Raw genomic sequence first — 16,577 nt, 5'->3', positions numbered from 1 at the left:
TCTAAGATGGTATGGATTATAAGATGCAGTTATTTAACGTTTATTGATAAAACAGAAAAAGTACCTAAGACAGCATAAAGCTAGGATATCAAAGGGCTATCTTATCTCCTTAGTGTAAGGATAAATGAGAAATAACCTACCATACAAAAAGAGACAGCAAGGAAGTTTGCTTGTCTGTTTGGCACTGGGTGGGGTGTTGGAAGAAAAAGTGTCTGTGAGAATATAGGATTGCAGTCTGATTTATCAGTATGGTCCCAAAAAGTCTCAAGCAGAGAATTTTATTTAAAGTCCCAAATGGATAGTGCCTCCAGGAGACTGGCAAAAGGAAAGGCAGATCTTGAAAGCACTTGGCTTCACTCCAGACTGACAGCAGTTGTAAGACACCAGCTATTGTGAGATGCAACCCAACTTTAGAGATGCTGAAATGATGAAAATGTTCATCATGGAACCAGTGAAATGTGGTACTTCAAATGCAAATGTTTTGTTGATCTGTGGTGACTGTAATGTTACATTTAAACTTTTCTTAAATTCTGCTGCAACTGTCTCAGTATTCAGAAGTGTGTGCTTTTTAAGAATTCTTATTTTAAAATTATAGGGAAGAATTGGATATCGACCTAAAGGATATTTACTACAAAATTCGATGTGTTTTGATGCCAATGCCATCACTTGGTTTTAATAGGCAAGTGGTGAGAGACAATCCTGACTTTTGGGGTCCTCTGGCTGTTGTTCTTTTCTTTTCCATGATATCATTATATGGACAGTTTAGGGTAAGTATATCTTACTTTTCACAAATTCTAAATAGTTTAAGAGTTTTAAAATTGAAAATAGCCAAACATTAACTGTAGTACTTCATGCTTGAGAAATGCTTTAGCTTTACCCATTATTTCTCACTTGTTTATCCCTACAAGCTGTTCTTAATTAAATAAGTGGGGAGTGCCTTGGCTTAATGATTTCCAAACTCTTCTACATCATCATTCTCATAAAAAGTATTAGTATTTGTATGGGAAGTGGGTAAAATGGTTGGGACTGCTCCCAGCTGCCCATACCCTTTCTGATTTCTCCAAAGGATAAAGAGTTTGAAACACAATACTCATGTTCTTATCTTTTATTCATTTTTAGTTCTGTTTTTTTTTTTTTTTTTTGCGGTATGTGGGTCCTCTCACTGTTGTGGCCTCTCCCATTGCGGAGCACAAGGCTCTGGACGCGCAGGCTCAGCGGCCGTGGCTCACGGGCCCAGCCGCTCTGCGGCATGTGGGATCTTCCCGGACCGGGGCACGAACCCGTGTCCCCTGCATCGGCAGGCGGACTCTCAACCACTGTGCCACCAGGGAAGCCCAGTTCTGTTTTTTAAAGTAAGCTTTTTAATAAATGATGACAAAAATTCCATCAGTATTTGTTTTTATGTAATACTTTGTCCTATTCTCAGAGGCTTTATCTCTATCATCAAAATATGGCACATGCATATCATTCCCTCATCCCTAGTTTAAGGCTTTAGGGGAGTAAAAAATAACTCTTTACCACAGAGTGATTTGGAAATGAATCAGTTTCCTTTTGTACTATAACATATTTCCGCAAGTTTAGTGGCTTAAACAATACAGATTTATCCTTTGACAGTTCTGAAAGTCAGAAACCCAGATTGAGTCTTAAAGAGCTAAAATCAAAATGTCAGCAGGGCTGGTTCTTCTGGAGGCTCCAGGACAGTCTGTTGCTTGCCTCTTCCCATGTCTAGAGGCTGCCAACATTCCTTGACTTCTGGCTGCATCACTGCAATCTGTTTCCATTTGTCACATTGCCTTCTCTACTGTAGTCACGTATCCCTCTGCCTCCTTTTTTAAAGGACAGTTGTGATTACATGTAGTGCTCACCGGATAATCCAGAGTGTTCTCTCCATAGCAAGACCCTTAATGTTATATAACACTGGTCCTATTAATATTTACCTTGGATCAGTAGTTCATATCAAGTATTATGTTGCAAGTATAAGGACCATTGAAGAAGTTGAATGGGGGTCCTGGTCTCCTACCCACCATCAACCCTTCATGTAGAACATCTCTATATGAATTTTATGTATTTTATATAATCTTTCATTTGAACAAAGTGTTCTAAGGCTAAAAACAGAAGATTCTTATCTCCATAGAATGTTTCTTTGTCATTACTTAATCATTTATTTTTGTCAGTATGGACTCATGGATATTTATTTTATTTTCTGGACTATAATACAGTACTATCATTTATTTTATTGCTCAGATTGTTGCAGTTTTAGCCATTGGGAGCTCCTTCAGGTTACCTTCTGTATCCTTTTGACATATCCCCATCTTTTTTTGAGTGCTTCCTTTCTTTCTGACTCCACAGAGTGTTCTGGGCTCACCTTTTATTGTCCCTGTCCCAGCCCTGGAATCAGTCATTTTTCTAGGGAGTCCTAGTGCCTTTTGGGGAATATTTAGAAACCAGGATCTGGGCAATAAGTGTGCTTATGTTGCTACTGGGTGTCATTATTTCTAGACCCCCCCAAGCAGACAGAACTTGGAAATATATGCATGTATCATTACTATGTCAAGTCTCAGGAGTTAAAATTGTGTGAAGTATCATCCACATTCTATTACTTGAATAAATGTGTAATTAATGTAAATTTTAGAGACCTCTTGAGAAGACTGGTAACTTGTTTCACAGATGAATTTACCTTCCAAAATGCTATAAAGCAGGGGTTGGGAGTCAACAGTTTGGTCTTTCTTTGCAGTTCTTTTATTATAGATCATAAAATACTAAGGTTTCCTTAGGCAATTGATCATTGCTAAATTTTCAATTTGGATGTAAAATTACATTACACATTTATATTCTTGTTAAGTTTTACCTGGGAACCCAAATTCGCTATGACCTGAAGTTGGGTATACCAAAATATCTTATATGGTAGAGAATTGAGTTCGTGGGAAATTATTAGCTTATTTGGTACACAGATATTAACTGCATGAATTTTTTTTCTCTTAAGGTGGTCTCATGGATTATAACCATTTGGATATTTGGTTCATTAACAATTTTCTTACTGGCCAGAGTTCTTGGTGGAGAAGTAAGTGGTTAATTTTGAAAATAGCCTTTGTTTTTTATGGTAAGCTTTATTTTTGATACTGCAGGTAGTATCAGTAGCTATGTTCATTGTAACTGCTTTTTGTCCCAGAATTGCTTTTAAGTTATGCTACTTCTTTTAAGATGATGTAAATATTAGTAAAAATGTTATGAGAAATAAAGAGGAAAGAAAAAAAATCCAATTTCACTCATAAATAATTTATAGCTTTTTAGGGAGGCATGCAATGTATTCTCTGTTACAGCAGTTCTCAAACTTTTTGATCTCAGGTCCCCAAAGAGATTTCTTTCTGTAGGTTGTATTTATTGATATTTACCATGTTAGAAATTAAAATAAAAATTTTAAATATATATTTCCTCATTTAAAACTAAAAGTAAACCAAATACATTTTAACATAAAAAATACATTTTAATAAAAACTATTTTTCAAAACAAAGTGAGAAAAAGGTATTGTTTTACATTTTTGCAAGTAGCTTTAATGTCTGGGTTAGTGGAAATTGTATTCTAATATCTGCTTTCTGCATTCAATTGTTACGCTGTATTTTGGTTAAAGTAAAAAATAAGGCCTCACACAGGTATATAATTTTAAAAGGAAGAGTGTTTTAATACATTTTTTGGATGATTATCATTATTCTACTCTGATACTACATCAACACTCAACAAGTAATATTTTCTTAAAGGTTTGTTGTAATGAGGAATCTCAAACCGTATCAGTGAACTTTTTATACGCTGTATCATTGAAATTCACTTTGGATGGATCTTTTTACCCATGCACGGTCAACTAAGAAAACATTAGTTCCCTGAGCTTTGTAGATCTTCCAAATGTTGACTCGTTTTATTATACAATGTCAGAAAATCACATTCATTAATATCACCACCTATTTCATCAGAAAAATCTGTACTGGAAAACTATCAAGATAACAGTGTTGGATACAAGTTTTCCAAAATTCTACTTTTTGCTTGAGAGAGAGAATTTTGTAATTTGGAAGAAATACTGTCAGTTGTTTTCCTTGAAATAATAGGCTCACTTGATTCATTTTCATTCATGTTGCCTGTCAGTACCTAACTCTGAATAATCATAGTTTGTCTTTCAGTTGTTCTTTCAAGTAAAAATAGTATTCTGTGGATAAAGCATCTAACTCAACTCTTCACTCACACAGTTGTACAAATGCTTTTCCTTGGGATAACCATTGAATCAAGATACAGAAGAAATGCTTTCTGTGTGCTTCTCATTTTGTTACACAGAATATTAAAAAGACATATTCAAAGGTTGAGGCTTGATAAAATTAATCATTTTAACTGCTTCATTAAGGACATTCTTAAGTGAAACTGGCTTTTTTTCTTCTTTTCCTGTGAGTGTGGGTTAGTAAAGAACACAGTAACTACTAGTATGTTTCATGCCACCTTGATTTGTGCTAAAGCAGCATGTTTTACCCATGCTTTTGTTCTATTAGTACCAATATCAACCCAATTAAAAAGGCAAATAATGTTTTATTACTATTATAAAAAATAGTTCTGTGGGGTTTTTTTTTTAAGTTTTATTTATTTAATTTTTTTTCCGTGCCTTGAGGCATGCGGGATCTTAATTCCCCGACCAGGGATTGAACCTGTGCCCCCCTGCAGTGGAAGCGTGGAGTCTTAACCACTGGACCTCCAGGGAAGTCCCCTATTACAAAAAAGACGTTCCAGTCTTTTAGAGGAGTCTCTGGGACCCCAAGAGGTCCATGGGCCACACCTTGAGAATCACTGATCCATTAAATTAGACTTTATGAATTACTGTAAACCTAGGAATTCCAGCACTCTGGAATTCAACTCTCTGTGGAGAGGGTAAAGCACAAGGGATGCCAGGCGAGTTACTATATCATGTGGGTGCTGACTCATATCAGGCTTATTACTCTATGAACACTGAATGCTAAATGCAGAACTCTTGAGCCTTTTTCTCATACTTGGTGGAAAGGTCTCCACCAAGCTCTTGTTCTTCTGCTTTCCAGTTTCCAAAATTAAGTTGCTCTTGTTCTGTCTTCTAATCTCCTGTTTATGCCTCTTATAAAAAGGAGTTTCCTTTTTTCCTTCCCTTTTAATGGAGTTTCAGGAAGGAATGGTATTAGATATATGCACTCAATCCATCATCTTAACTTAAAACTCTTGAATAAATGTAGAATAACATTTATCTATGTAATTTTCTCACTCTGCTTATGAAAATTTAAAATAATTCTAACAGGGACATTTGTTTGCATATTATTTCTTACATTCTACAAAACCTCATATAATTTTTATGTGAAAAAAGGTATCACTAAATGTTTTGGTAATTTAGGACTGTTGATAGAGAAGTTAAAAGACCTAGATCTTAATTTGAACTCTTACCAACTAGCTTTGCTTTCCTGAACAAAGCTCTTTGTTTCTGGAATCACTTTCTTCATAATGGGGACAGTAATACCGCATAGGGTTGTTAGTGCCTTTGATCTTCACAATATGTGAAGCTCTGTTACGGAGTGTGGCACACAGTAGCCACTAAAAAATATTTTTCTCTTCAGTCCTCCTACCTTCTTTCCCTTCCCTTCTAGTCTGCATTTGTCACATCTAGCTTCTCTAGATTTGAATTTTTCATCAGAATAAGATGGTTGTTGTTCCTTTAAATAATCCTCCTACAACAAGGGAAATAGTGACTAAGAGATATACTCAAGGTAATTGGATATATAAGTCTGAAGCTCAAAAGAGAGAGAGCAGGAAATGTAGATTTGGGTATTATCAGAATTGATAATTGAAATCACGGTGGGTTGTTGACATTGTCCACGAATATAAGAGACTATATGATAATTTGAAATATAATGGGTATGATACTTTTTTCCTAATTCTCACATTTATGTAAGTACAACAAAGTATATATGATGTTTAATAGTGGTTAAAAATAAGTGTCTTGATTTCTGTGATATTTATTTAACGTTTTGAAAATTCACAGGTTGCATATGGCCAAGTTCTTGGAGTTATAGGATATTCATTACTTCCTCTCATTGTAATAGCCCCTGTACTTCTGGTGGTTGGATCATTTGAAGTGGTGTCTACACTTATAAAAGTAAGTAGTGTGTTATAAAAAGTAGTTTACTGTTTCCCAGTAAAAAAAAAAAAAGTGTACAGTTGTCCCTCCATATCCACGGGAGATTCGTTCTAGGACCCCCCGCAGACAAGAAAATCTGCAGATGCTCAAGTTCCCTATACAAAATGGTGTAGTATTTACATGTAATCTGTGCACATCCTTCCATCTACTTTAAATCATCTCTAGATTACTTACAATACCTAATACAATGTAAATGCTATGTAAATAGTTGTCTGTAGTGCAGCAAATTCAAGTTTGGCTTTCTGGAACTTTCTGGAATTTTTTCTTCCCCCCAAATATTTTTGATCCACAGTTGGTTGAGTCGGTGGATGCAGAACCCACAGGTAATAAGAGCTGACTGTACTAGTTCTCTGGCTAAGAATCTTGTAATCTATAACGTATGTTTATCAAACAGTTCATAGTGTTTTGGAACAGTGACCTTACTCACTAATTATACCAGTTATATTTCTTTTATTTTCCCCTTTTAATTGCCGTAAATTATAATGTATGTCTAGGGCAGAATAAAGAACAAAGAGCAAATCAGACTTTGGGGTATTACACTCAGAGAATTTTTTATATAATGTTAAAATTTTCTTCTCGTTCATCTGACTTAGATTTTGTGGGAGGTATTTATTTAAAATTCCACTGGCTCAAAAGGACATGTGTACCCCAGTGTTCATTGCAACACTATTTACAGTAGCCAGAACATGGAAACAACCTAAATGTCCAACAACAGATGAATGGATAAAGATGTGGTACATATATACAATAGAATATTACTCAGCCATAAAAAAGGAACAAAATTGGGTCATTTGTAGAGATGTGGATGGACCTAGAGTCTGTCATACAGAGTGGAGTAAGCCAGAAAGAGAAAAAAAATACCGTATATTAACACATATATGTGGAATCTAGAAAAATGGTACAGATTAACCTATTTGCAGGGCAGGAATAGAGACGTAGATGTAGAAAATGGACATGTGGACACAGGTGTGGAAGGGGAGGGTGGGACGAACTGGGAGATTAGGATTGACATATGTACACTACCATGCGTAAAATAGATAGCGGGAACATTCTATAAAGCACAGGAAGCTCAGCTTGATGCTCTGTGATGACCTAGATGGGTGGGATTGGGAAGGGGGGTGGGAGGGAGGTCCAAGACGGAGGGGATATAGGTATGCATACAGCTGATTCACTTCATTGTACAGCAGAGACTAACACAACATTGTAAAGCAATTATACTCCAATAAAAAAAAAAACCTCGCTAAAAATAGATAAAATAATATTCCACTGGGACTGGACATTTATTTAATAATTGTCACTCATATTTGAACAGTAAGTTCTTTATCAAATATGATATATATGGTTCTAATAAATTGGCTTTTATGTGTTGCAGAGATCAGGACTTCTTTGTGCTGTGTTAAGCTTATATTAACATATGTACCCACTTTAAACATTTACTGAGTACTGATTGAACTTAAATTTTGGCATTTATTAATTTTGAACAACTTTTGGAAATAAATGACCACTCTAACACATGTATGTATATTACACAGTGAATATAATTTTTTTTCTTTATGGAAAATAGAACTTCGACTTAAATACTTAAGTTTTTAAGTAGAGTAACTTCTGTGAGTTTTGGTTTTACTTAAAGTTTATCACTAATTCCAATATAAAAGAAATTATTCCTTTTAGAATTGAGTAACTACAGGCTAATACTGACATTATATAAGCCTTGGGTATTGAGAAGAGTTGGATTTTGGAACCAGTCAGTTCTGAATTCACATTCTGGTTCTGCCACTTACTTGCTGTTTGCCTTGGGGAGATATCTTTTCGTACCCTCCTATGCAAAATGGGAGTCTTAACTACTTTTTAGGGATTGTTATGGATTTTAAAGTATAAATAATGTCTAGTATAGTGCTTGACAGAGTAGGCAAAGTGGTAGCTGTTATTATTATAAATGCTAAACGAATATTTTGAGAACATCTCTGTATGCTTGAACTGTTTGAACACTTTAGAGACCAAGGAGAAGAGCTTTCTTTCCTCTAATCCTAAATTTTTAATTGTCATTATTAGCACTTAGTTTAAAAGTCTTACAGTACAAGAGCTAGCCCCATACTGGCATTTAATTATCTAGCCTTAGTGAACATACCACTTTACTGAATCATTCAGGATCACTGCTTGTGTGTTGTTTTACTTGGGTTAAAGCCTGTTTGAATGCTTCTGAGACTACTCCCCAAATTGCTAAAACTGTCCTCTAGTTATTTTTAGCCATTGAGTTCAACTGAAAATTGGTCTTAATGTTCTTTATGCAACATGTGAATGTATTATTATAAAACGGAAGAATCTTTTTTATATCATTAAAAGTTTAGGATACAATTCTTTTTAAACTTTAGATTTTCTTCCCCACATTTCTTTCCCTAATCACTTAATCTTCTGTGTGTAGCAATCTGTTTTACATGTTTCTTGTTTTAGTCCAAAGTTTGCTGAGAAATAATGTTGCAAAACTCTCATCACTTAACTCTAGCATTAGAATACAGTTTAATCTACAAGCACTAATTTTTTTAACATTAAACCTCTGTAACTCTTACCAATCTTTAACCATTTATTTACAAAAAAATTTAATCATGCCATATAAATGCAATTTGATTATAATTTTACTTCATTTATTTCCCTATAATTTTTTTGTAGGTTTAAAATATCTTGCAGGGTTTTTTGTATGTTTTTAGTTTAAAAAGCACAGTATAAAATCGGACCATCTCAAATACATTTTCAGTCAGTCTGCCAGTATTTATTTTTTACCTCTGTACCAGTGGTTCTCAACTGATGGCGATTTTGCCCCCCAAGGACATTGGCAATGTCTGGAGACATTTTTGGGTATCACAAATGGGGAGGGCTGGGATGGCACTAGTATATAGTGACTAGAAGCCAGGGATACTGCTAAACATCCTACAGTGCACAGGACAACTTCCCACAACTATTTTCCAGCTCAAAAATTTGATTAGTGCGTGGTTGAGAAACCCTGGTCTGTGCTAGGTCTGTTTCTGTCATAGTTTCCCTGATTTCTACCGTTACAGTTCTTCCTTTCATTTTATTCTGTAAAATGCCTTCAGTGACTATGTTAGTAAGTATTATATAAATTTCTAGTTGAAATAATTTAAAATTAAGCACATGCATAATCAGAAAACTCTCTTCCATTATGGTTTACCATGGGATATTGAATATAGTTCCCTGTGCTATACATTAGGATATCAACTATACTTCAATTTTTTAAAAAAAGCAAAAAAAAATTTTTTATCATGAAAAATTTTCAAACATTAAAAAAAAAAGAAAACTCAACCAAAATGTTATGGTTTTCCTCCTTTCCATGTAACACTATACTTCTCCATTGTCCTGGGAAAATGATTTGTTACCTAATAAATGTTGTGTAAATTTTTCACTTAATATGTTTTTCTACTTCTTGGGGAAAAAAAAAGGAAAAATTTCTACTTTGTGAAGATCAATTAGTTTTCTTTCAGGGAACAAATATCTTTCAGCTGCCTATCCCTATCCCTATAATTTTCCAAAAGTTGCCGTATCTTAAGTCACCAGGGACACTTGTTAAAAAGTCTGATAATTAGACCCTTCTTCCCTTAGAGATTCTCATTCAGTAGAACTAGAATGAATCCCAGGATTCTGTTTTTTAATAGGCACCCAAGGTGATTCCTGTGATTAGACAAGTTTGATAACAAAAGACTTCATTTGCAGAAGTCAGGGAGCAGAGCAAGGATGAATATTCCTAACAAGTTTTAAACATTCTCAATAAGTGTTACTGCTTCTACAATTGGTTGTTAGGGTTGTTTTAAAAAAAATACTGTAAATGTTATTTTTATGATACCCAGAATGTTAATTAACTTGCTAATTCGCTGCCTTTTGTCTTTTTTGTTTGTTTTTTTTAAGCTCTTTGGTGTGTTTTGGGCTGCCTACAGTGCTGCTTCATTGTTAGTGGGTGAAGAATTCAAGACCAAAAAGCCTCTCCTGATTTATCCAATCTTTTTATTATACATTTATTTTTTGTCCTTATATACTGGGGTGTGATCTAAGTCATATATGAGTAGAAAAAGACAATGTTACCTTTCTGTGTAGGCTGGGAATTCTTGCTTGAGGGGATTGAAAAAAACGTATTAATGGTAAAATTTTACATGTTCCAGATGTAAAGGCAGTCTAAGGTCTTTTTAAAACAATATTTTTTTTGTATTTAATTAAGCAATTGTAGTTACCTGAATATTTTTGGTCAGAATTCTGAATTCTGTTTGATTCATCATATTCCAGTGAATAAAATATAAAAGCATTGTGTTTTTAAGATTGTGTCAATATTCACCTAAAAACTTGTGCCAAAAGCACCAGGAATGGTAATTATATTTCACTTGAAGGGTAAATATGACAGCATCCTGATAATCCAGAAGTGCAATTTTTTTCTTTAAAGGGTTTTCTCCTGCATTGCAGATCCTGTAGATATATATTTATATTTATATATGTATTTATGAAGTAATTCTTATTATTCACAAAATGTATTTCTGAATAACCTAAAAATTAAGATATTTTAAATCTGATGCTTAAACTTTATTTAATTTGGCCATTAATCTTTTTATTTATAAATTTAATTTTGCTTTTAAATTATATATAATTTTAAAAATCTCATACATGCTTCAGTCAGTATGTCCTTGTTAAGAATTCTTAATAATGACAATTGAAACTAACAACAGTTGCTGATGTACATTTGGTTTGTTTGGGTGTGCTTTTAAAAACCACTTTTGAATGTCTAAACATTTGATTTAAAGTTTCTGTTTATCTTTCTGACCAAAAAAGCAAGAGGTATGATGGATATGGCATTCATTAAAATTGTCAATACGCAGAAAAACAGTAATATTTATAGCACCAGTAAATATTTTTAAGTGGTACTCCGAAGTCATAAAAGTTGCTGGAAAGAGACCATTAGAGTCTTGTGGTCCTGAACAATGTTATATGAAGTAGAAGAAAATAAAATGCTTCCCAGCTGTGTGTTTTGTTTTTATAACACCTTGTCCTGTATTACTTGATATTTGAACAAGTATCAGGTACTCTTTAACAAGAATACAATAATATTTGCAAAGGGAAGTATTAAGAAATTTTAACTAGAGAAAAATTTTTGGCAAATAATTTCATAGACTGTAGATGTACGTTTAATTAATCTTAGTTTGTACAGTAGATAAAATAATTTATATTGATAAAATAGCAAATGCCTAATAACCATTAGCATATTATTATATTATCCTTTCTGGTCTCAGCTGGAAGAGTTAACTGGTGTCTTCAATATAATAACGTGGCCACCTCTTGGTATGTATTCCTTTAGCAAGCTGATCTGTCAGGAAATATCCAGCAACTCTGAAGTAAGCCTACAAATTAGCAAAATATCAAGCCCATCTCTCTTCCTTTTCCCCTCTCCCCTCCCCCACCTGAAAAAGAAAAAAAAAGCTTATTTTAAGCTGCAGGAAAAGTATGGAGCTACCTTTGGGCCAGAATTATGTGGAAAAATTACATAATGCTGATTATTTAAACAAGTTTAGGAAAACAGATTAGAAGCAACAGAAGGATAGAACCTGTAGAACCTAAAATAATATGGAATAGTGAGGAAGGATCTACAGCTACAGAAGCAGCAACTGTAAAATGAACACTTGTCATACTTAAGGAGTTTATGACATCAGTACTTTGTTATAGTAGATTATTATATTTGATGGTCATAGTGTTGACCCTGAAATCTTCCTCAGAAAGCTTAGGGGTCCATACCAGGCAGTAGAATTTTACTAAGCAATAAGTCAAGGCATTTTAGGACCAACTCCATCAAAAAGATGGTTTAAAAATTTTTTAAGCTATCATTTCTTTAAGATGTGAATAAAAAGTTCACTTATATGAATCACGTTTATTCCTGATGATGTAAGATAAAATGAGATATTTGTGTTCTAAAAAGGTATTTAAAAATAACAGCATTTAATCTTGGGACCTGTCCAATTTAGGATATATATAAATACAATTTATAATGTTTCAAGCTCAGCCAATGTCTTCATGTGCTAATGAGCAAAGCAGTTAAAACAGATTGTTAGTTTGAAAACATGACTTGTAAATGTGTGCAAGATACAGTACTGCTACAGCTGATAATGGTAAGCTGACTACAATGTCCTCTCCTTGAATTTATATATAATAATATTTTATGTCATATTGATTTTAAATCATGATTTCCAACCTAATTATTAGTTCATTAGTATTTTTAAAACAATTACCCAGATAGCCTCTTCTAGGTGTCTGTGTGTGCATATACATGTTTTAAGTGTTTTCAGTTGTAGTAATCCTGATGAATGTTAATCCTCAAAAAAAAAAAAGAAAAGAATTATGAGACATTTACTTCTGTTTTAAATTGATTATAAAATAACTAAAATTTTGAATATAAATCAAAGTATATATAATTTTCTTTGTATTAAAATACAGTTTAGGGAGATTTGTAAAGTTTTATGAACCGTTACTAAACCTGCTAATTTCTAAGGTCTATAAGATAGTTTTATATATATCTATTTCCAAAAATTCCCCCAATATTAATATATTAATATTCTAAATTAGTGAAAATTTGCATTGACTTAAAATGTGAGGTAGATATTTTTGTTTAAATATTGTTTAAAATTTAGTTCATTTAAAAAATTCTGATGTAATAAAACATTGAATAAAATAATGCTTCTACAAACAAATAAAAACAATATTTTTCATATTCAACAGAACAGTGTTTTAAAATGATTGTTATTTATTTATCTTTTACATTTTCAGTAGTGCATATTTTAGCTAGTGTTAGGCTTCAGGAAATTGTGACACGTTTGTTAAGTTTTGTTAAAATGTCTTACTTCCATACAGTTTTTTTTGGTAATTGAACAAACTGGTTTTCTTGTTTTGTTCTTTGCAGCAGAGGAGAACAACACACATGATGGGGAACCATAGGGTGTCTCAGAGTGTTTAAAAGGACCTATTAACAGGATTTAGGCTTGTGTTAATACAATTCATGGCAGTCTGAAATAAGTCTTAATAGAGCCAAAAATCACCCTCAGATATTCTCTTCTCTGAAATTTTAGTCACATAAACAATATAAGTGTTTTATTATCCTCTTTCATAAAAGGTTTCTTTAACTGAACCCTTGTACCTAGTACTACGTTTTAATTTCCCTTTAGAAACTGAATTACAAGTACTCTATTCCTCATTTGTTTAATCTCCTGACAGTACTTTGTGTGTTTGAGAATCTGTTGTCACTTTTCAAATAAATTCCAAAATATGATTTTTGACATTAGTGAAGACTAGACATTCTTATATCTTTGCACTAGAAATCATTATATTTTCTGAAGAAAGTCTGCTTGTGAATACATTTTCTTTATAACAAACTTTCTTCCTGTACAGTTTCTTTGTAACAATTTTAGACCCTACTGTGTCTTATGGGGTATAGTGGTCTGAAGAGAAATGGTTAAGAGAATATTTATTCCCTGTGCAAAGCATATATTAGTGAAGCTTAGGGTTAGGTTGCTCATTTGAAATTCTTTTGATATGCTGAGGTTGCAGTTTGGAGGTTAATTTAAGGAAAGAATGTCAGGATGATTAAGATGGCATTAGTAAAATAATTTCCTATTTTACGTTTTGTATTAGTAGTAACCCTGGTTTCACCTTTTCTCATTTTCAGCAAGATATCCACAAGTTTTTACTTTGAAGATATTTAATTTACAATTTTAAAGTGCTTGGAAAAAATTCCTGAAACATCCCTTCTGAACAGTTCAATGATATACTAATGCTGTCACTGAGATTTAAGTTAGATATTAATATGAAAAAAATTTTAATGAAATATTTTGAATTTACTTGTAATTAGAGTATATGAAGGTTATTAATGCCTATGGGGTGGGGAAAGTAAGCTTTCATACCTGTAATAATTTTGTTAAATTAACACTTGGAATATAAGTAAGTTAGATTTATCAAGAGTAGAAACCTTAGTTTTTCTATAATAGTTGCCACTGAGCCGTTTTTATTAAAAATCAAACAAGAAAAAAAAGCTTACCAAAGTACTTATACAGGATCAAATGAAATTACACAGAATGACTGGTTATGGGAGAAATTTGTCATCTGGTAATAAAGAGAAAAAGCTAATATAAAAGTAGATTGGTGCTATTCACAAATAAGTGCTCACTGATGAAGATAAATGATTGAAATTCTACATTTTTCTTGGTTTTATAGTGATTTTTCTTTTGTGGAATTAATCAGTTGCTATTTAAATATCACTTAAATTGTGTGCACCATTTGATAATGAAACAACCCATATGTTTTGTAATCCTTATGCTGAATTACACTCTGATAATTTAGTGTCTCCATAGAAAACAGTGAAAATATTCTTGTTGATGATTATGGGCCTAGATGCTAAGTCCCTCATACTCCATCTTCTTTGCTAAATGGGACTTAGGAAACTCTTTAGCCTAATACAAATTTATTTTCCAAGGATGGTACTGGTGATGGCCCCAAGAATGAAATGTTCAGAAGAAACAGCATTCAAATTGGGTAACTTGAATGTGAAGAGATAGTAGATATTCATCAACTATTAATTGACCCCTTTCTATGTGCCAGGTACTGCACTAGGTGCAGGAATACAATGATGTGCAACAAAGACCACACATGTACCCTAATGAGCCAGTATTTTTTTAAAGGTAGACAATTAGTTTAACAAGGTGTAAAACAATTGCAACTAATGGAGAAAGGCCTGTGGTGGCAAGAGAGTGTATAACAGAGGAATTAGACAAGAAAAGCCTTCCTGAGGCAATGATGCTTAAGCTGAAATCCTTAGGGATAAGTAAAAAACTAAGCAGAGAAGGGAGGGAAGACTGTTACAGACAGAGGGAATAGCAGGTGAGTAGAAGGAAATGAAAACTCGTTTGGCTGAAGTTTAGTTGTTTGTGAAATCGAGCAGGTATATTGGTACCACACCATACCTGACATTCTAAGCCATGTTTTCTTTGTCAGAGCTTTTGATTAGAAATACGGTATCTGAAACGTGCTTTTAAAACTAAGGCCAAGGTCTGCAATTCTACTCTTGATATATCCCAACAGAAGTGCATGTACATATGCCACAAAAGACATATAGAGTAACATGAAAAATTGGACATAGCATATCCATCAACATAAAATGGTACAATTATATAGTGGAATCTTATGCAATGAAAATGAATAGAGTCTTGTGCAAAGTGACCACCAAAAAGTCTTAATGCTTATCCCTAATGGTGAGAGAGAAGGGTTGTATTTGGAAAGACTCTTGAGGGACTTTAATGGGTGGTTTTTAATGATTTATTAAGCTGCATGTTTCATGTACTTTTCTGTATGTGTGTTACAGTGCATCCTTACATTGTTATAATTGTTTTAACGTAGTTAAATTGCCACTCTGCATTTTATTCTTTTTCATGTATTATTATGCCATAGCCATCTTCATGTTATACAAACTTCATAACCATTTCTTCAGAGAAATCTTCCCTGAATCTTGTAACTGTCCAACCATGTGCCCCAGTTAATCTCTATTACATCATGGCTTATTTCATTTGTAGTACTACTACTCTTGGTGTCTAGGGTTTTTTTTGTTTTTTTTTTTTTCATTCCTCCACTATAATGTAAGCTCCATTGGGGCAGGGACATTTTCTGACACGTTCATCAGTGTATCCTCAGTACTTTCGTTGAATGAATACATGAACCTGGTCATTGAATCCCGAAATAAAATTCGGATCCAGTGAATTTCAAAACTAATAGCTTAATTATAGTCTTTCATAGATCGTTAAAGTTAGGCAAAACTCTAGAGATCACTAATGAGTGTAATCATACGTCACTATACAGATGAGGAAACTAAAGCCTAAGGAAGGCTTGTCTAAAGTAACACTGTTGACCGGCAGAGTTGGAATAAGAGCTTATGTCTTCAAACCCTAAGTCTAGTGCTCTTTCCATTACAGCATGGAACAACAGTGTTGCCAGTTAAGAGAGCAACATAGATAGTTGCCTTCTGCTGTAATCCATCATATAGATAATTGAAACACCCTTTCTTTCTCTTTCCTTTTTGATCTTTTCCATTCCACTTTTAAAAATCCACTATTAGCTCTAGGCTTACAAGTGCTACACATTAATATTAATTAAGGTTCAAAGGGCTGTTGTGAGGTTTAAGCGATCTAGTTAATATAAAGCATATAGAATCCTAGTATTTAGTAAATAGTAGCTATTAAGCTGAAGTCATTGACATCAATGCAACGAGGGTTTCCAGAAACATAATTATATATAGGAAGTTAGTATGTTAGAAGTTAGAGGTAGCATGCCAAATTGGTATAAAAAGATGGATTATTAAATAAGT

General features: G+C 33.4%; 1 protein-coding gene across 1 annotated transcript in view; it reads left to right on the top strand.

Moving 5' to 3' along the window:
• The window catches only part of YIPF4 (Yip1 domain family member 4), a 32,051-nt gene extending 16,254 nt beyond the window's left edge, over nt 1-15,797 (top strand). Inside the window, exons 3-6 of the mRNA XM_081254971.1 lie at nt 596-767; nt 2,984-3,061; nt 6,035-6,148; nt 10,106-15,797. Of these exons, the coding sequence (XP_081111097.1) occupies nt 596-767; nt 2,984-3,061; nt 6,035-6,148; nt 10,106-10,243 (502 nt within the window). The 3' untranslated portion in view covers nt 10,244-15,797. The remainder of the gene's footprint in view (nt 1-595; nt 768-2,983; nt 3,062-6,034; nt 6,149-10,105) is intronic.
• Nucleotides 15,798-16,577: the final 780 nt, after the last annotated feature.

The sequence above is a fragment of the Mesoplodon bidens genome, assembly GCF_964165515.1.
Source record: "Mesoplodon bidens genome assembly, chromosome: 14".
In the NCBI taxonomy this organism is placed as follows: Eukaryota; Metazoa; Chordata; class Mammalia; order Artiodactyla; family Ziphiidae; genus Mesoplodon; species Mesoplodon bidens.
This window is presented reverse-complemented; position numbering and strand designations above follow the sequence as displayed.